This window comes from Drosophila kikkawai, chromosome 3L, assembly GCF_030179895.1.
Source record: "Drosophila kikkawai strain 14028-0561.14 chromosome 3L, DkikHiC1v2, whole genome shotgun sequence".
Taxonomy (NCBI): domain Eukaryota; kingdom Metazoa; phylum Arthropoda; class Insecta; order Diptera; family Drosophilidae; genus Drosophila; species Drosophila kikkawai.
This window is the reverse complement of record NC_091730.1, coordinates 7,859,818-7,880,831: the sequence shown is the minus strand read 5'-3', so window position 1 is coordinate 7,880,831 and position 21,014 is coordinate 7,859,818. Positions and strand designations below refer to the sequence as shown.

At 38.9% G+C, this 21,014-nt stretch overlaps 2 protein-coding genes across 5 annotated transcripts; one reads left to right on the top strand and one right to left on the bottom strand.

Annotated features, from left to right (window-relative positions):
* Positions 1-338: 338 nt before the first annotated feature.
* Positions 339-6,176, bottom strand: LOC108073475 (uncharacterized). Its single transcript, XM_017165126.3, has 4 exons — positions 6,069-6,176; positions 4,026-4,257; positions 3,259-3,362; positions 339-2,641 (listed from the first exon to the last, which is right to left on the bottom strand). The coding sequence occupies exons 2-4, from the start codon at positions 4,247-4,249 to the stop codon at positions 2,283-2,285; spliced, it is 687 nt and encodes a 228-aa protein (XP_017020615.1). The 5' UTR covers positions 4,250-4,257; positions 6,069-6,176; the 3' UTR covers positions 339-2,282.
* On the top strand, positions 4,862-20,968 carry Gad1 (glutamate decarboxylase). Of its 4 annotated transcripts, none has more exons than XM_017165123.3 (9): positions 8,136-8,344; positions 8,465-8,564; positions 9,257-9,325; positions 11,716-11,952; positions 15,370-15,938; positions 16,066-16,133; positions 18,189-18,267; positions 18,966-19,310; positions 19,380-20,968. In XM_017165123.3, exons 3-9 carry the CDS (start codon positions 9,265-9,267, stop codon positions 19,551-19,553), a joined length of 1,533 nt encoding a protein of 510 aa, XP_017020612.1. In that variant the 5' UTR covers positions 8,136-8,344; positions 8,465-8,564; positions 9,257-9,264; the 3' UTR covers positions 19,554-20,968. The 4 variants fall into 4 exon arrangements, with proteins under 4 accessions (XP_017020613.1, XP_017020612.1, XP_070141742.1 ...); XM_070285641.1 differs by having other exon boundaries at positions 8,425-8,564; XM_017165124.3 differs by lacking the exons at positions 8,136-8,344; positions 8,465-8,564 and adding an exon at positions 4,862-5,004.
* Positions 20,969-21,014: the final 46 nt, after the last annotated feature.

Here is a 21,014-nt window from a genome sequence, read left to right as displayed (position 1 = left end):
AAATACCATAAAGACTAAATGTTATTTCTATAGATTTTTATATTTATCAAGGAAAAATCATAAAACTTTCAAGCTCTAAAATATTAATATTTAAAAATGGATTAAATAGATTTTCACACCTCATTTCATCAATTTAATAGTATTAAGTTGTTCATATTTTAATGTAAATGATAGTTCCAGTGATTCATATCCGAATATTTGCCCTTTTATTCGATTTATTGAAACCCTTTCGTTGCAGGTTGATCTTCCTAAAAAACTTTAATTTATAGTTATAAATATCTTTCCCATTTCTATCTTATTTCCCCCACTTTAATTTTATCCCATAATAAAACAAGTACTTTTTCAGAGGGGCTTTTACACAACATTAACGTATAATAGATATATTTGCCTTTAGTTTTGCTTGGTTGTTTAGTTTGCTTTTTATTTTGTTCGATTACATTGTGTGCAATTGCCTTTAAATCTATTTTATTTTGTGTTTATTTTTATTTTTTTGTGAACTAAAATCGACTTTTCGAAACGGTATCATCGGTTGGTTTTACACTCTGATAATAATTCGTAATTGATGATGATGTGTCTGTTGGTTATTTTGATATTATTCCAGCATAATTCGGTTAGTTAGCCGCTGTATTCATGGCAGAAACGCAACGCCTAACACATATACATATACATAAATGTAAAGTGCATTATTATGTTTAGTTAGTGTGATTAACTTGCTACACATCGATTACATACTGAAGCCGCATTAGGTTATCAATGAATGTGCTCTGAAAATTGCCTTAAACATTGCGATATTGTCTAATATAACGTTGGTGCAATACATATATTAATATATATTTTATATATTATATATTGTTGATAAGTGCGCGGTTAATAATATTAATACATATTAGTACTGATATATAGACACTGAGTATGCGAACTTCCTTGCCTGCTGTTCTCCTCCTTAGTTTTGTTAATTATTGTCAGTCACAGCGTGACTTCGTAGATCTTCGGGTTCGAATTCGAAAATGCTATTATTATTATTATAATTACTATTATTATTTCACTTATAGCTAGATGATTTTTAGCCGATGACCAGGCCGTGCTGAAGAAACGCATGTCTTCCAGAATGCGTTAGCGATGTTGCTGCTGTTTTGCTTGAAAAGTCTTCCATAAATTTTCAATGCAATGCGAAAAAATGTCTTCCTCATAAATAATTGTTATATTGAATTATTTACTGCTGAACAATATGACACCTAGATATTAAGATAACTTTAGTTACGATTTAGTGGTAAACGGTAGACCTGGTAGATATCCATGTCTCCCGTTTTCTGAGTTTCTGATTTGCAATCGCAACTCATCTGTGTGGATATATAGACCAATTAGATATTACATTTATATTGTATATTATCTTTTGTTTTTTTTTTTTGTTTTTATATTTTGTTAATATTTATATTATATGGTTTAAGGGCCGTAACCAACACTAAACTCTTGGTTGGCTCGTGGCCTAATTGCGACACTCGTAATTGATGCTGATTTAAATATCTCAACGCTTTTGATTCGCCAATAACTTGTAAGCCAAAACAAAGGAAATTCTTTGGATACCAACTTCTTCTTCTGCTGCCTCGTCGTGGTAAATTGATATGCTGATTCCATCGAACCAAGGGATATAATCCAAAATCAGGGTGTGAGTGGTTTTGTGTGGCTGTGTGGGTGCCACGATATGTTGTGTACTTTGATATTGAATTGGTTGTTGATTTTCCTCATCCTTCGTGTGTCTCCTTAGTCAAAAAACTCCTCGACTAATCAATCACTTAATTACGGGTTGTGTCCTCTTGGGAATTGAAGGATCCGAAGATCCTCGTCCCCCCAAGGGAGCACTGGAAGCCCTGGGTGATTCTGTTGTTTGCAGAGGGGTCGCCCCCTCCTCTTACTCTATAGCTTTCTATAGTTACTTTTTTTAAATTGAAATTAGTTACAAATTAATTGATTCGCATAGGGATTTTTTTGCATCTCCTCATCGTCCTCGTATATTCTTCTCTTTTTGCATTTTTTCTTTTGCTTTTCCTATAGTTTTTCTTGTTCTTTTTTATACAAAGATATTGGAACTAAACTCTCGCAACAAGATTTTGAATATAGATAATAATGGAATATGTAAAGACAACACTAGCACTAACTCAAGTCCAAAAACGAAGAACAACAAAACGTCATATAATTCTCGAACTATATATAATCGGTTTGTGATTTAGCGCCTCCATCCGGAGGATCCATCGAAGATATCCCCTCGCGAGGACCTGGGATCCTTAGGTAAAGAACGGCGATAAATCACAGTTGCACAAAGACCCGCCATCGCCAGTCTTGCAGAGCACCTTGCACACTTCGTTCCAGTCCGGAGCCGCAGTCGTGGCATCCGTCTCCGCTGCTGCTACTATCGGTGCAGCGGTGGCCACTTGGACCGCCTCCCCGAGCATCGGCATCGGCATTGGCCTTTCGGATCCGGAACCGTATGTAGTCTTGCCCTGCACTCCACTGGCCATCATCTCCTCTCTCCAAACATCTTCCTCCTGCTTTCTCTGCACCTCCTGCTGGCAGGGACTGCAGCCGGGCAGGGAGCGACTTCGTTGCTGGCAGAAGCTCGAGCAGATCTTGTCGCCCCATTCGGCTGGAAAAATATAATGCAAACGGTTATTTAAAAAAGGAAATTACTAAATATTTATTAATAAAATGGGATAATTTGTAGAGCGTTTCTGCAATTAATTTCAATAATAATTTAAAAAGATAAGTATAACTTTCGTGATCAAGGATTATACCATTTTTAACAGCTTTAACAGCTTAACTTCTCGTGATTGCAAATCACTTAGAAATAAACAATAAACGCTCAAGAATCTTCTGTATTAAATTCTTCTAATGCATTTGATAAAATAAAATACAATAGTAAATTAAAAACAAATTTCCTACTAATGTCTAATTAAATTAAAAATAATAATCGTTTTTATTGAATACAATATATAATTTATTCTTTAATTCTTTAATTTTGTTTTTCCTTTATAAGTTAGAAACTGATTTTCTTTTTTTAAAAAGGAAAAAAAATATGTTGATCTTATTGAATTAATAATTTAAAGGTTTTAATTTTAAATATAAATATATTAAGAAATAAATATTTAAAAATGTACAGATTTTGATCTTGTTTTTGAATCACATTATGGGGAATCAGTTTAAGAGCTCTTTTCATTATTCATTATTTTATTGTATTATTATTATTTTTTTTTTGGTTCTTACCTCTAGGCAGTCCACACAGTTGCCGGCACTTGGCCACATCGAGCTCCGGTCTCAGGATCGCGTGCTTGGCCCCACCAGGCGTTGAGGCAACGCCCAGGCCAGCTCTGCAAGGATCAAAAATGAATAATTAACCATTTAAACAATACTAAGAATAAAATTAAATATAGGAATTAAGTTATAATATGGGAAACCTTTCATTAGATAAAAACCCAATCAAATCTCTAAAATATATTTTTTAAAACAGTTTAAAAGTAAATAAAAACAATAAAAGATCATTTGATCTACGATTCTTTAAATTATAATTAATATTTTGAAAGTAAGATATAAATATTTAAACTTTTTAGCCTTTCTTCATATATTAAATAAATGAAGTAGAATCCTCCTTTTCCTATTTTAGAAATTATTCAAATTAAGCCCAAATATTTCCCAATCAACCTGATAAGTTAACATTTTTGGCACTTGAAAAAAACACAGAACACGCGTCGCGGAATCCACAAAAAACAGAGATATAGCCAGATATAGTTTGTTTGACATTTGCGATTAGCAAACACTTGAAAGGCCGCCGCATTCCGCAATCCGTTGATTTCTCATGGCCAGTCACTCACTTTCGCTTTCAGTTGGCCATAATCATCATTAGTTCCCGCTTTTTTGGGGAAAACCTTCGCGGCACACACACTTTCGGGGCACAAAGCCACCTCACTCGAATGTCAACTCCACTCTATATTATATTTGTAAGAGTTCTGGATGCCAGTTTATCCGAAACTTACCCGCAGAGCTCTTTACACAGCAAACTCCAATCCTGAACTGCGCTGTTGGGTTCTGGGACTTCAAGGATTTTGGCTGCGAACGCAGCATCCCCCACGGCATCGTCCTTCGGCAGCGCCGCCAATGACGTCACGGCCGGCGCAGACGCAGCAAGGATTAAGGCAATAACCAATGGCAGGACGAGTAGCCAAGGCTTTCCCCGTCGCTTTTCCACACGCTTTCCCATCGCTGGGGCTAGAAGGAGACGGGAAGATTACAAATTGGTTGGGGATTGGGATGTGGAAGGAGGCGGTGTCCCTGCGGGTATGAGGTTAAAATGGAGGCTCACTCGGCCTCACTTACAATAGGAGCAATTGTGCTCAAAATGCAATTATCGCGCGCTCAGGAATAGGCAGCAAAAAGCAGACTTCCACTAGCTCATGCCAGAGGTGCATCCACCTCCTACCCTTCATTGTTATCCCAAGCATTTGCTATCCGAATTTCATGCGCTTGATTTGCCAAACTCAAAAGGGGTTATGCAATCGCTGCCGTCTCTCCGGAGATGTTCCAGGAATCCTGCCGACGGTTTTCCCAGCGATTTTCCGCACAAAAATACCAACGAGAAATACCTGAGTTAACCAACCTGCTGCTGCCGCTGCTGGAACTTTATTTTGTCAGGATAATGACAGTCGCCTAAGCAGACACAATCTCCAAAATCCCCAGCACCCCCGCCAACTCCCTGGTTGGGCCAGAAAAGAATGTTTATAGCCCCCGGGGCGAGCCGAACATGGTGTTCCGGAGTACCAGGACCTCTGGGCCACAGTTGAGAGTCGAGTGCGAAAGAGGACGCTTCGCTGGGCCCCTGGCCAACACACAAACTTCCCGATTGAATTAACTAGCCGGCAAAGCCCACTCCCAGCCGCGGGTGGTGGCACAAGTGTCCAAAGATTTTCGCCTATCTGGGCTACAGGGCCTATTTGCGCTACGTGCAATCACAGCCAGGTGAGAGTCGTATTTTTTCGCTCAAGGGTTCGCTTCATTGTCCGTTTCTGTTTGCTTTTTATACTCTTTTGAAAGGATATTGTTGCTTATCGCAGAGTTTGCGGTAGAACGAATTTTGTAGTATGTTTTCTTAGGCTTTGAAGGTCTGAGGTTATGGTTTTTATGAAGATAAATATGATTTTAAGTTTGATTTTTAACTGTAAAGCCTTATTAGAATACTTAAATATTAAAATGCTGAATAAATTTATTTATTCTACTTTAATTAAAGCCTCCTAATGAGCAAATTTTCCTTTCTCTTATTAGTTCATTTCGAGTTCATTTATAAATTTTAAAAATTAAATATTGCAAAGAGTAAACCAGATTCGTATTTGCAATTATCTTATCACCTTTATCCTTGTTTATTTTTTAATGGTTCAGCGACAATGACAATTTCCGACAAAAAATATGCTGGGTCAATTGACAAACAAGATTTAAAGCCGTGCTTAAACACACAAAAAAAATATTCTTTTACTTCAATTAAGCCTTTCGAATGTCTATATTTATCGGCCTGATTAAAATTAAATTTAAATGGTTGAATGTAAATGATATTAATTTAAAAAATATATATATTAACAACTCTTTTTAAAGCCTAACTCTTTCCTTCAACAAATTTTTTCTCAATAATATAATTTAAATATTTTGATTAATGTGAATATTATATTAAACTATATTTTTAATGCACAAAAGCTCTTTATAAATATATTCAAGGTTCAGTGCACATTTTTTTCATACATTGTTACTGTATTTACTGTGACTTTTTTATGTGAAATACTCTTATATCCGCTTATGCAAGCACTTCCGTTTTGGTGCCATTTGGCACAAATAATATTTATGTTTTTTGTCGATTAAATGAATGTTGGACTTCATATTAAATATCCCACCAAATGGCACCATTTATTTAATATCTTTGTTGATATTTAAGGGTATTTTTGTGGCTCCTCCTGTTCTCTCAACCCAAATCCCTATAATTCCTTTGTTAGCCTTGTCCATGTCGGCTCTTGTTGCCATTTCCACTGCCAACTTACTTTGCTTTTCAAAAGTTTGACTCAATTAAATCCAATTGTCCGCTCCACCTGCTTCTCTTAAATTGCTGAAACTTTTTTGCGCTGACTGGAATTTATATAGAAAGCTGTAACCGATCCGAATGCTGGCAGTTGGTCAACTGAGAAGGGAAACCGCCGCTGCCGCGAAATTCCCACTTGCTAATAATAAGTGCCTTTGATGGCTTTATCTGCACCGGTGTCACTGATTCAAATGCGAATCAATGGATTTCCATAGCCATATGCCCTAGTACCCGGGTTTTTGGTCTGGGCCAGGCCAAATCGGAGATAACTTTGGCCGGAGTGGCTAATTATTATTGAAGTGGCCGGCGATAAGTCCCCGACTTTATTTCGCCATATATACATATGTATATGTTTGCACTGATATATCAGGGGAATATTTGAGTGACACCTGTGATGGATGGGCTAAGTCAGGGGCTAACAGGTAGGATCTCTGGCGAGTAGGGCGTGTGTGCAAACTGATATCAAGTATACGCCATGTTTGATCACGTGATTTTAAGCTAGCTGAGAGTTAAGTAAAGGCTTTAAGAATATCGAAAATAATAACGATTTTAAAGGAAATTATATTTAAATATATGTAAGATTTCTATTAATAAATATTATTTTTTAGAATTAATTAGAGGCGAACTTTCTAAAGGAACTTAGAAAGTTTATAGGAAAAATAAATTTTATATCATAATTAAATGGTAAAATAATAAATTAATAAATAATTTAGCAAGTCTTAATTTAAATTAAATAAAATATATTAAATTAACATATAATTTTCTTATTGAAGTTTGAACAATTATAGCCTTAAAAAATAGCTATAAATTTGTTTAAGAATCTCTTAAGGTATTAAAAAAATTCCACGCTAGTCTTAAATTTAATAAAATCCCAAACATTCTTTTCTTAATAAAACCCATCATGCCAAAGTGGGAATTAAATGATAAATTAAAGAGTGATGATGATAAGGGACCCTAGCAGCAGTTATTTCTCGAGTAATGGCCGCCTCCTCGGTAAGCTGCAGTCGTCATTTACATGGAAAGACACTTGCCAAATGGCAAAAGGAAACCTTCGCATCGATGATGTTGCTGACGCAGCAGGTCCTGCCGAACAAGGACCAAGACCAAGCAAAGTGCCCAGCAGCTCCAGCAGCTCCGGCAGCTGCCTGCTGTCAGATAAGAGAGTGTGGGAGAAAACTCAGTGGAAAATGAATGTTTTACAGCGCTCGTTGTTCTCAAGTCCCTCCAGTTTGATGGACGTCATTCCCCCCTCCCCCACACCCAGCTCCTTGCTGCGATTACATAACCTTCCTCTAGGTCCGTATGTACATAACGTATACGTATGTGACTCGAAAGTATGCTATGAAAAGCGTTCTCACGGAAGTAATGCAATTTCCCTGCCATGCGGATAGATACATATCTCTTTTTTAACTTGGCGCGAGAACCTAGCTTTGACCTAAATTTCTATATACAAATGTTCTATATATGAATGCCATATATGTCTTAGGTTCTATATATTATAAGGTCTATATATTATATATAGGAGGCACACGTGCTACTATGCTTACTAGGAAATGGCGGCAATTATGTCCGGTTTTTCGCTGGCATTCGGAAGGAAACTCTCATAAAAAGTTGTGGGTCATTGTAAATGTCAGAAACAGTAGCGGAATTAGTTTGTTAATTAGCTTTTCATTTTGTCGCCCCCACAAGAGCCCTTCTATACCCAAGTGTTTTTCTTATTATTTTTGCAGCTTAGTTTCCTCAGGCGTGCGCACATTTTTTTTGTGTATCTGTTGGGGGCAAGTTGTGGGGAAATGGCAGCCCGCCCCCACTGTTGAAGCTCCGCCCACGCAAAATGGCTCAACAAAGATGGTTGCCCAAAAATCAATGACGTCATGGCTGCTGAAGGTTACGCAAGAGATGGAGGAGGAGCAGGAGCAGGAATATATATATATGTGTCTGTTCGGGTGGGCAGCCATTTTGTGGGGCTGAAAAAGCTTCGTAGGATGCCCAGTTGGATGCTGCTGCTCATAGCTCCGCAGATCGTCAGCGAGTGTAGGCTGCTCTCAGTTCCCTAATTTTTCCAGTCAGTAAAAACCTGAAAAAAAACACATAAATCTTGAAAAGAACATAAATATTCAGTAATATTCAGATATCCTTTAAGTTAAATCAATTAAAATCCAGTGAGTTGTAGGCTCCGTCCGCGCGAGTGTTGAAATATTAATCGAGAAGTGCTTTGTTTTGCTTGAAAGGAACTCTGTAAGTTGTCGCTAATTTAGACCTCAAGTAGTACCAGCATTTGTCGCAGCTCCATTCTATATATACTATCTATTATATAGAGCTATACATTTCGCATTTCGTCCTCGCACATCCCTCTAGTTATTTTTCTGAGACAAGCGTCGGTGCCTGGTCGCCCACGAACACACAGTCAAAGTGAATTATCTCAAGCAGTACATCGACGATATCCGCCGGATAATCGGTAAGACCCAAAGGTTATTTGTCTGATTTTCTGTCGCCTTTCGGTTGCATAAGTCCCTTCGCACTGTCCAAGGTTTTTCCGCCATCAAGTGCAGCTGTCTGTCGAGCTGTCTGTATCCAATATCCTGTATCCCCACAGTCCCCATGCAAATTTGTGTGTATGTATGTATATATTTACAGTTGGAGGAAATTGGCTTAGCACTCACTACTGCGCAATAGCAGATGGCGCCAAAAACAAGGCATGGGAGGAGGGGTTCTTGAAAATCAGTGTATATACCCCTAGATGGGGTGGCCAAGCTTGCCCTTCAGTTGTCCTTGTCCAGAGCACATAGCCCCCGCCAAGACCTCGCTTTGCGTTCTCATACCATTTCGCCATTTTCCACTTTCCACTTTGTTTATTTACACGCCCATTGCATTTTCACACTCTGCGCGGATTTGTTTTTGTCGACGTTATGCAATTTCCCTCTATGTACACAAGGATATAGATAAGAAAAAGGAGGAGGAGGAAAAGGAGAAGGACTGCAGGCCTTATGTAACACCTGCTTCAGGGTCTTCAGGTTTAGGTCGATTGCATAACATTGACTCACTTCATTTGGCCTAGCTCCATTTGCTACACCACTAAGTGGTGTCTGCACTTCTGGGATTCCCCTCACTAATAAATACATATTTTTCTGTGTTTTATTGTCCTTGCAGAGGAGAAAATGTCGCTCAATCCGAACGGGTATAAGCTGTCCGAGAGGACGGGCAAGCTGACGGCATATGGTGAGTATATATATTAAGACAATTAATACAAGGACAATTATTGATATTCAACGAAAATGATATTAAATAAATATATAATATATACACTCAAAAAATCTTTTAAATTATTTAATAAACATTTTGTAATGAATAACTTTGATTTTAAATGCATTGACATTAAATTAATATTTATTAGTTCTTCTAAAAACCAATTAAGTAATGTATAACCCAATTAATTTATCTTCATTATACATACAAATAAATACAAAAAATAAAATACATTATTTAGTTCGTTTATTGGACAAAATATCTTTTACCTTTAAGATACAAAGTTTTTTATTTCTTTGCATATAAAGTTTGTTATTTTAAACTTCTAACTGATTGGTTACTATTATCTTAAATATCTCGAAATAAAAATATAAACTAAATACTACAAAAATGTCATGTTTTCTTTACTATATTTAATTGTTTTTATACCCTTCAGGATATCAGAATTTTAGTTAAAAGCTAGTAACGCAGGGAAAATGAGTCATTTCCGACCATGATCAAAAATATATGATTTAATACTTAATACTTTTCAAGGATATAACGTGTAAATTATTTATAAATGAAACCCTTTTATGCACTTTAACAAATTTAAAAACAATTTAAAGCAGATTTCCAGCACAGTAATTCATTTACAATGATAAATGGCGATACAGAAATCACAGAAAACATATTGTTAGGTCTATGCAATTTATTTCCCACACTAATTCCCTCCATTCAACCAGATTCTCCCACACGATAAGTGTGTTTTAGCAATATATTTCCTTGGGGGCATTACTCCGCCTTGGTAGTAGCCCTGGCAAACATTTTCCCTTCGCATAGCTGCACTCGAATCGCATTTGGCTGGGCAAATACTCGTAATAAACGAGTGTTAAACTGACACTGTCAGGGACACTGGCTCGGAAAATGGCAAACAGTGGAGTCTGCCAAGGACGTGGACAAGCATTGGGCTGTCCAGGACACTCGTGTCCTTGATAAATGGCCCTGCAACGAAAGCTCTAACTCGAATGTGTATGAGTGTGTACTATATATATGTTTGGCTCCGTTGAAGCGTGAAACTGGCGACTGTTGCCTGTAACAGATTTTCCTCGAGTTTCCCCAAACACGAAACAAACAGAGAGACAAACAGAAACAGAAGGAGTCCGGGTCCGGGTGCAGAAGTCAAACAAATCCACCACCAAGAAGACCAGGAGAGCCAGACGCGTGCCTCAAATTGAAAGGCCAACAAACATAAACCGTTTAGTCACAGGATATTGCTCACGCTCGAGTCCAGGATTTCTGTGTGTGCTTATGTGTGTGTGTGCCGGCTGTGCTTAATGCTCCTGCAGAATACGGGGTGGTCTTGAGCACCCACCCAGCCAAGCACATTAAATTTTATTTAACTTTTTGGCCGTTAACTCGAGGAATTTTCAAATTGCTACAATTTGTCTGCTGCCGCCGTCTCCTGGAAAATGTTAATCATGCGCAACGTTGGGTTTCCAATTGATTTCCAGCCAGCTCCGAGCTTGGAGCTTATGCTGCTGCTCCCATTTGCTCGGTGGCTTAGTGGCCACCGAATATGCTTAGAGGCAAAGCCCCAGTAATTAATTGCAGCCACCGCAGAAGAACAATGGCTGGGACAAGGACAAGCCAGCAGATGGGAGTCGCGCGCGCGAAATCTGTGCTGAACTGAGAGAAAATCTGGGGGATTGCAATTAGCCATTAAAGGGCCAAGTGTGACTCCTACGAATTTTCAATTAAAATCACAACTTAATGGCTTGATTATAATAGCTTTTTTCGAAATTAATTGCATAAGTTTTTTAATAGCGTAAAGAGAAATAAAGGTTTCAAAGAATTTAACTTTAACTAATTATTGAACTTTCTATACAGCTATGACTATGAAATTATGGTAATTATTTTTAATATCGTTTAAGAAAATGTTTAACTTTGAAATTTTTATTTTTTTTTATTTGTAAATCTAACAAATGCTAAGAAAAGTGAGACAAGAAGCCTTAAAATTCACTGAAAATATGTATTTAAAAATTTATAAACGTTTTTTGTTTTTAATACAGTATTCCTTATGCTTGCTTTATTGATTTTAGTTTTCCCCCAGTGCATCCACATAAAAAGCACAAAATGATAGTTGAAATCTCAGCCTGCCCCTGAGGATTTTTAGCTTACCTTGACAAGGAAATCTCTTTATTTTACGACATAAAACTTCCCACAAATCATGGGCAGTAATAATAGCCATATATCATGATAAAATATAGAGGAAAAACCATTTTTCCTGTCAGCAATGAGGCCACGCTTTTCATATTTACCGATAAGAAGTTCTCATTTGGTTTTTTTCGCACCCTCTTTTTTTTGTGTGCGTTTTTTCGTATCAGATCTCATGCCTACCACAGTGACCGCTGGTCCGGAGACGCGGGAATTCTTGCTGAAGGTCATCGATGTCCTGCTGGATTTCGTGAAGGCCACAAATGACCGAAATGAGAAGGTATTGGACTTTCATCATCCCGAGGACATGAAGCGACTTCTGGATTTGGATGTCCCAGATCGAGCTTTGCCTTTGCAGCAGCTAATCGAGGATTGTGCCACCACACTGAAGTATCAAGTGAAGACGGGTGAGTCCTTCTACAAATTATAGAATATATTTTTAAATTATAAATAAAAAATGCAAAGCCCAGAAAATTTTAGAAAAGTTACTAACCCGAAGGCAAGCACAAGACTAAGAAATAGATTCAAAAAATGAATCTATAAACTGAAAGTAATAATAAATACTAGAAAACATAGATCTTCAATTTTTTTCTCGAAGAATTATTAAATTAAATTAGTTCCTCCCTACATAATCCCTTGTACTTATGGTAATATGTAAAGTCTGCATTATCCTGATTTCCCTGCTCTCCTGATGAATATTCAAAAGGTGATCTAAGTAAGACTTACCTCCTTGACTTGCCACCTTATCAACTCACTCTGATGTTTGCTCAGTTGCAGATTAATCAAATTTGTCCCTGCTTAGCATATGCTTTTCGTCTGCGGCATATTTTTTTATGGAGGAAATTACCAGGACGCGTGTCCCTGGACCTTGCGGTCGCATTAGAACACAAAGTGTGCAGCCTCCGAGATAAGCACATTAGCATATTGATGGCACTCGGGAGATAGCCATAGACAGCAGACAAAGCCATTTTATGGCCCATTGAGCCGTGGTCCCCGCTTGTTTACACCTTTCAAAAACACTCGCCGCAGGGATGAAATCCTCCGCGATTCCCTCAATCATCGCCCTTTCAAGCTGCAGGCCATCAATCATAAATCAGGCAAAAGGGTTCGCTTTTGTGTGTGGCAGCGGCGGCTTTAGCAGCCAAAAGTCATTCGCACGTTTCACTTTTAACTTTTTTATACCCACTAGTTGGTAATAAAATAAAGGGGATATATTTGAACAGATTGCAGAGATTGGAGAATTTTATAGAGGTGGATTTTTGATATACAATGAGGATTTTGGGATCAATAAATATAATATATAAAAATAAAAATATATGCATTTTCTCCGAGAACTTTTTAAGAAAATCGAAGCTTTATTAAGTGAAAATTAATAAAATGTTGATAAGAATAAATATAAGATTTAATTTCTATGAAAGAATTTGTAAGTTTACTCAGCTTTAAAACTGAAATATTATTACTAATCCTTCTTTTTTAATTATTATTTAATTATTATAACCAGCTAACAGAAAAAAGATTTTAAAATTCCAATAGAATTATCTTACTTTCAAAAAATACATTTAAAATATATTTAAACTTAAACCAATTCCATTTCCAAGGTATCTTTAAGCTCGTAACATTCCTTACTCTTCGTTTCTACTTGTTTTGAATGTCCTTGCTGATTTGATTTCATTGAAAATTAATGCGAGAGGAGGTCTGCTTCCAGTCTTTGTCCTCTGCTGTTTGTGCAGTCCTTGCACGTGACCACAATTGTGTTTGGAGTATCGATAATAAGCGTATTTACTAGACCAACCCCACACCATATACACGCCATCCCTGAAGAGCCACCCCTTCCCTATCCGGAAACTGTGGCCTTGTCTCGGAAGCAGGCGTTGCTTCCTCGATTTGCTGGGCAGGAAATGAGAGACTGGTTTCTGCTCCTGTTTACGAGGATATATACGAGGATGTGTGGCTGAAAATTGAATTAAAACTCTACGCAATCAGGGAAGCAACTGAATAAACCTAGATTGTATGGGAAACTTCTGGGAAAGAATTCAGTTTCAATCAGGAAAGGAATAAGTGAGTTTGATTCTGGTTTCTGTTGGTGTTTATTCAAGGGAATACTTTGAAAGGAAAACTTATTATCAATTAGGAAACTATCTTTTTTAGGAAAGAACATGGGTTTCATAAGTTTCTGTATTGTAAAGAAATGATGAAACTATTTAGTTTATCTTAAATAAAATGTTCTAAATAAATGCAGACTTCTTAGGTTATTTATTTCCAACAAACTATTCTTTTGTAATTAACTTCAAAGTATTATTCAACAATAGAAAGCTCTACAAAATCCAGTTTAAGCCTGCAATTAACACAGAGTACTCATAATTAAGCCCGCTTTCCTCTGTATTTGACAAGATTTCTCAAACTTTCTTGGAGATATCAAGAAAAAATAAACGCTCCTTTTCCTGTCCTTGAGATAACAGCCAGGGCTCTTCCTTTTCCGAGCTTGCCATTCCACCAGACGCGATAAGAGTCCCATTTATGATCCGTAATCTCACATAATGCTCGCCCTGTCTGACGGGCAACCTGATACGACGGATACAACCGAAGGACCTCCTCCTCTGAGGACTCCATAAAAACGAGGGGAGCTTTAATCAAAATCCGTTGTTATTTTCTGACTCGCTGCATTCCTGATCCTTTGATGCGAATGAATGGGTGCCGGGCGAGGGTGACTCGACTCGATACGAGGCGAGTCGTCCTTCGGATGGGAATATCCTGGCCACATGCGCAAATTGAAATGTTTGAATGCCGACGCTGTGTCAGTTGGTGCACAGAGGAAAAATATATATCAGAAAAGTTGAAGAAGATGTCAAGGGATAATAAATAATAAACAACAAAACACAATGCAATACCGGAAAAGTCTTAAGATTAATACGCTTTTAGATTATAGATTATGAATTCAATCTTCAAAGATCCAATACTTTTTTCTCACTGCATTTTCCCCCGTGTATGTGGGGATTTAGCCTTGTGGGCAATGGGATTTTAATCACACGACTTATGGCACTCAAGATGTGAACTGACAGACGCCGAAGGGTTCAAGCTCGACTGAAACGGGGAAATGGGAGTTGGACAGCTTCCTGATGCTGACTGAAAGCATTTTGTGATTCTCCGTGGGAGTTTTCCCGCACTCTCCACACAGAAAGACAGACTGCACCCTCCCAAATCGATGCTCGGCAAGTCGCAATTAGCTACAATAAATGAGCAATTTATGGAGCTCAGCAGGGCACGGGGGGCTCAAGGATTACCAGGAAAGACTTGTTGAGCAAGGAAGAAAATCATAGGAATCAGGGCATACTATCCCCCCAACCCATCGATTGGCCAGGACCTTGTCTCGTCTGCCCTTGAACATATGCACTTCCGGAGGCCTTTCCTCGTTCGCCGTCTGTGTACTGCGTATTTTTCCTGTTTCCTTTCGAGGCCAGCCAGCCGTGCTTTGGGTTCAGCCTTTGTCTCTGCCCTCGAATATATATATACTTTTTTAATAAAACAAAAACGCTGGCAAAGAGCCGCTGAGGTGGGATGAAGGCTGATGGCTGCCAGGCACATCTGCTGTCGGCTTAGAGACGACACCCGGAGAACCAAAAGCCGAGGAGAGACAGACATCCAGACAGCCGTGGCTAAACGGAAAGCATTTTCAGCTACATTAACCGAAAAAGCATAAACATATAGCGAATGTGAGATATATTAGTTTCGAATCAGGGATATTAATTAGAGAGGGAAAATTAAGTGGTGAAAATGAGTTTTAAACCTGGTCTATAGCATATCCCCTTTCTATATATATTTTCCAGGACATCCTCACTTCTTCAACCAGCTGTCCAATGGCTTGGACCTGATCTCTATGGCCGGCGAGTGGCTAACGGCCACGGCCAATACCAACATGTTCACCTACGAGATCGCTCCCGTGTTCATCCTCATGGAGAATGTGGTGCTGACGAAGATGCGTGAGATTATCGGCTGGTCGGGTGGCGACTCCATCCTGGCCCCTGGTGGCTCCATCTCTAACCTGTACGCCTTTCTGGCTGCTCGTCACAAGATGTTCCCCAACTACAAGGAGCACGGCTCTGTGGGTCTGCCTGGCACCTTGGTAATGTTCACGTCGGATCAGTGCCATTATTCGATCAAGTCCTGTGCTGCTGTGTGCGGTCTGGGTACTGATCACTGCATCGTGGTGCCCTCCGATGAGCACGGCAAAATGATCACTTCGGAGCTGGAGCGTCTGATTCTGGAGCGCAAGGCCAAGGGTGATATTCCCTTCTTTGTGAATGCCACTGCCGGCACCACTGTCCTGGGAGCCTTTGATGATATCAACACGATTGCCGATATCTGTCAGAAGTACAACTGCTGGATGCACATCGATGTGAGTGGGATTTTGTTTGGGATTTTATTTAAAAAATTTTTATAGTTTTTTTCTACTAAGAAATTATTCTGAAAACTAGAAAAAGATCTAATTAAAATATGATATATATTTTTTTTATATATTTCAGGCTGCCTGGGGCGGTGGCTTGATGATGTCGCGTAAGCATCGTCATCCCAGATTTACTGGTGTTGAGCGGTAAGTAATTGTATTTGTATTTAAATTTAACGAAATTAAATGCCTAGTAAATAACAAGAGCATGCATAATGTTCACCAATCTGTAAAGATTTTGTAACTTTCTTAAACAATTGTATCAAGTTATAAGCCTTTCCATTTAAATTCTAAAAATTTCCAACTCATTCACTGCTAAAATCCTATTTCCTATTTCTAAAGCTTGGTTTTTAAAAGTTTTAGAAACCCTCAAGCATTCTTAGTAAGTTGTCAATTCATGACAGATCCGCTCTGAGTTCCCTTACAAAAGTCGTCGTCTCTATTGTCCCAAGCAATTGTTTTTCTCATTCATCATCCTTCTTGGCTTGAACTTTTTGCCCTCATCTTTTGGGCAAGTCAAAACACAAATTGAAATCTCTCTTTCCCTCTCTGTTTTTCCCTACTGGGCTGGGTAAATTTAAATCTAAATGCTCCCAAATGGCCCGCATCGCTCAAATCTCAACCCCAAGTTGAGTTGAACATGTGGGAAAAATCTCAATTTGTCATTTAGTGCCTCCATCAGGTGTTCAGAGCTTACAGGGATTACAAGGCACAAGCCGAGTGCATTTTGGCCCGAACAAACAAATGAACAAAGTGGATTTCCAGTGTCGAGTCGAGTCGACCTTCCCTCAATCCAAATACATACATATAGAGCAGCTCGGGAGGGGTGCTTTTGGGTGGGCATTACTTACACAACAATTACGCCAAACAAAAAGAGGCAGGGATGGAGTGGGACAAGGATTCATCCCCGCCGACTGAGGAATTTTTAATTTTAAAGTCGCAACCTGAAATGCACTTTACCCCGACTCCATTCCTGAATCCATTTGGATTCCTTCAACACTCGTAATTCTCCTTGGAATCCTTGGGAGCTTAGGCAAATGCGAAAGTGCAGCTGTCGTCGTATTGACAGCTTGCGGTCAAGCAGCAGACTCCATAAACGCTTTCGAATTGATTGCCTTTCGGTGGAGAACTCCTCCTTCTACTCCTCCTCCTGTTACCGCATCCATCCATCACCCGGACGCGTTCGGCTTCAATTAGTTTGAATGGCTCCTAAGGCCTGGAATTGCTGTGGCATGCAAATTGAGGTCCTTAATTGAAAGGCTCTCAGTGCGAATTAATCATTAAAATGCCCATGCAGCTGACACTTTGCGGCCTTCGCCAGCTTACACGGCTCTGATTAATGGTTACTTGAAGGAAGTGAAGGTTATTGAGGAGATTTTGAGGCCTTTAAATCCGCTGAGTTTCGTTTTGGCTAAAACCTTAAAACAATTGAACGAAAATCGAGTCTTAAAAGCTTGGCCTAACATGCCGACGCTCAATCAAATTCTTGTTAGTTGAGACTGATATATGGACTGTGAGATACCCTGCTTTAGGGACAAGGAAATTTCTTTCCAATTGTGACAGCTTTGTACATAGGAAAATGTTTTTTCTAAGGCGAAACTGCTTAGGATATAGAGTTTATAAAATATATATATGCCATACTATATATATCCTTATATTTCCGATAATTCAACATAATTTAAGACATTTATTTAAAGGAATTTTATTTATTTAAAGGATGGGTATATTATTTTATCTCATTTTATTCTACAAAATCAAAGATCACCTTAAACACTTAGTATACCCTTCCTTCCCCACAAATACCCTAAGCTAAAAAAAAAAGTGAAGCACACTTCCAGGCACTCCATAAGGATCATGTTTATAGACACCAACTCGCACACACACACACACACATACACTCCAGACTGCGCCCACATAACTGTAAATAGCTCCCTCAGGGATGTTTAGCTGTCAACCCTCCAGAGCCCACCGGGGGTTGTCCTCGCTCCTTTTGAATTCAATTAAAGTGCTGCGGCCTGAAATTGCCACAATTTATGGCACTTGCCGGGACAAAACAACAGTAGTCCTTGTCACCCAGCGGGGGATGTATTTTTTTTTGGGTGGAGAGGGGTTGAACTATGCACCACACTGCGGCAGCTTAGTGTTAATTGTTTGTAATTCGTAATTGAATGTCCATTTACCGTCATGATTTGACTCTTGCAGTGCCGACTCGGTCACCTGGAATCCCCACAAGCTCATGGGAGCTCTGCTGCAGTGCTCGACGATTCACTTCAAGGAGGATGTAAGTAGCCTAAAGTGGAGTATATAAATATTTTATTATTTTAAGGATAAATAGGATATATAGATGTTTAATATATTACATATTTAAACTGATTTTTAAAAGGTTTTAGGAGAAAAGCCTTACTTTACAAATTTCAAGAATAAATTTCTGAATAAATGCCAAAATTCTGCATAGTACAAAATCGAAATAATTGTTCTGCAAATTCCAAGTGAAAAACTTAAAGGCCAGCATGATAGCATAGGGGAGTTCAAAGTTCATCCTTTGACCACTGCCTCCCACACACAATCCAACCAATACAATTTCGAGGGTTACCTCCAGCTCAGGCTCCCTGCTTTACATTCCTTCCTCGTGCCTCCTCCACTCAGCAACCAACATTCTTCTGGATGCACATCGGACAATGTTTGTGTAAAGAATTCCAATTGTGCTCCGAACAATTCCTTGTTGTTTCCTCCTGCCAAACCAGAAGGCGAATGTGGCCAGGGGTAGACTACGACGAGCACACAATGCGTACGAAAATCTTTGACAACCCTGGGCGAAATACACTGAGTCACCCTGGACGCTCTTTTACATCCCGGGCAATATGTTGCCATCGGTCACAGTTGCGCCTTTTGGCAGGCGGAATTTTAATTAAAATTTCAACTTGACTTATGTTCCGTAAAAAAAAGGGAGAGAGTGATTCGAAATCGATATTATTTCAGGGCCTTCTCATCAGCTGCAACCAGATGTCGGCGGAGTACCTGTTCATGACCGACAAGCAGTACGACATCAGCTACGATACTGGAGACAAGGTCATCCAGTGCGGTCGGCACAATGACATCTTCAAGCTGTGGCTGCAGTGGCGCGCCAAGGGCACCGAGGGTTTCGAGCAGCAGCAGGATCGCCTCATGGAGCTGGTTCAGTACCAGCTGAAGCGTATCCGGGAGCAGTCCGATCGCTTCCACCTGATTCTAGAGCCAGAGTGCGTCAATGTCTCGTTCTGGTACGTGCCCAAGAGGCTCCGGGGAGTGCCACATGATGCCAAGAAGGAGGTGGAGCTGGGCAAGGTAAGGGAAACTCTAGATAAAGCTTTAAATTTGATTATATTTTATATTTATATATACTCTTCTTGATAGATCTGCCCCATCATCAAGGGCCGAATGATGCAGAAGGGCACACTGATGGTTGGCTATCAGCCGGACGATCGGCGACCCAACTTCTTCCGCTCGATCATCTCGTCGGCAGCGGTCAACGAGGCGGATGTGGACTTTATGCTGGACGAGATCCACCGCCTGGGCGACGACTTGTAAGGGGTTTCAGTCCGGTCCGGTTGGGTTTGGATTATATGGGTGTTGATATTGGTAATGGTAGTTCGCATACAACCAAGAAATATCTATAAGGTAAAAGCATATCAGGAGACCGCAATGAAAAACCCCAGAGATTCGAGAATCGTTATTCGAGTGCAGGGGATAGAGATCCCAGAGTAATCATCCAGAGTTCAATGTTGAATGTACATTTGTTTGTATCTATAAAGTGTTGCTAGCTGTTCCTTTTTCGATTCCTCATCCCGTTATCTGTAATTCGTTATCCGTTGACCGTTATTCGTTGGCCTCAGGTGTTGGAAAACTATGTATAATCGAGTCGTTTGATTTCCGTTCGATGGCAACTATATCTAAATCGATTAAAATGAATAAAATGAAGCATATGAAGGAAGAAAGTGAAGCATCTAAAGGTAATATTTGAATATCTATATGTATACTGCAAATAATAATAGAAACCAGAGCATAGAAGCCACCGCTCCACACACGCACCACCAAACAACACGGAACAGTCCCAGCCCCACACTCAAAAAACACAACAAATACTGAGAACTGATAACTCAGAACTATGGAATATATACGATATAGAAACTGTTGGAACGCTATCTTAACATATCAGGAGAAGATGAAGAATGAGTTGAGGACTTTTAGTTTAATCCGTTGATTTTACTTTGTTTGCAAATAGTAAAAGTTTTCAAAAATAGACAAAGCTCTATGGCCATGCGTACCTTTATAAACAAAAAAAAAAAAAAAAACAAAACGAGATCGAAAGAGACCGAGACCTGTGCTTGTTAATTGTATAGACAAAACCAAAGAAGGGGATCTGGACTCCAGGTCCCACTTAGTCCATGTATCGAACTGTGCTATATATAGAGAAATGAATACGTATAATCGAATTAGTTGGAGTTTAGTTATCAGCTATTGGCTGGCAGAACAGAAATATATATAAACTATAAATATATATGTGCCCGGTGTCAATTAAACTCAATTACGAATGTTGGAAGGTTCTGTTGTTTTCTGTTTTCAGTTAAGTTTTCAATCTGTTATTGGTCCAGAAAGGTTTTTCGGGAAGGGTCAGGAATGGAAAGATCCCAATCAGAGAACACAATCAGACATGTTACACACACAAATCGTTTGTCAATTCAACCAAATTACAAATATATTCCCAAAAGAATTAAATTAAACATATATTGTATTAAAACAAGTGTTAACTAAGTTTATCCAGAGCATCAGTGTTATATGAATCACGCTCATTTTATGTCTGTATAAATTAATGTATATGTATTTGCAGAGATCCAAATCAAAGCCAGAACAAGAATTATTCCAACATCTATATAAATGCAAATGAATATATTATATATATATAAATATATGGGTAAATTAAAATAAAAGTAACCAAAGCGCAATATGTTGTTTCTCTTTGTTAGTTTTGTTTTTTGATCTCTCTTCAGG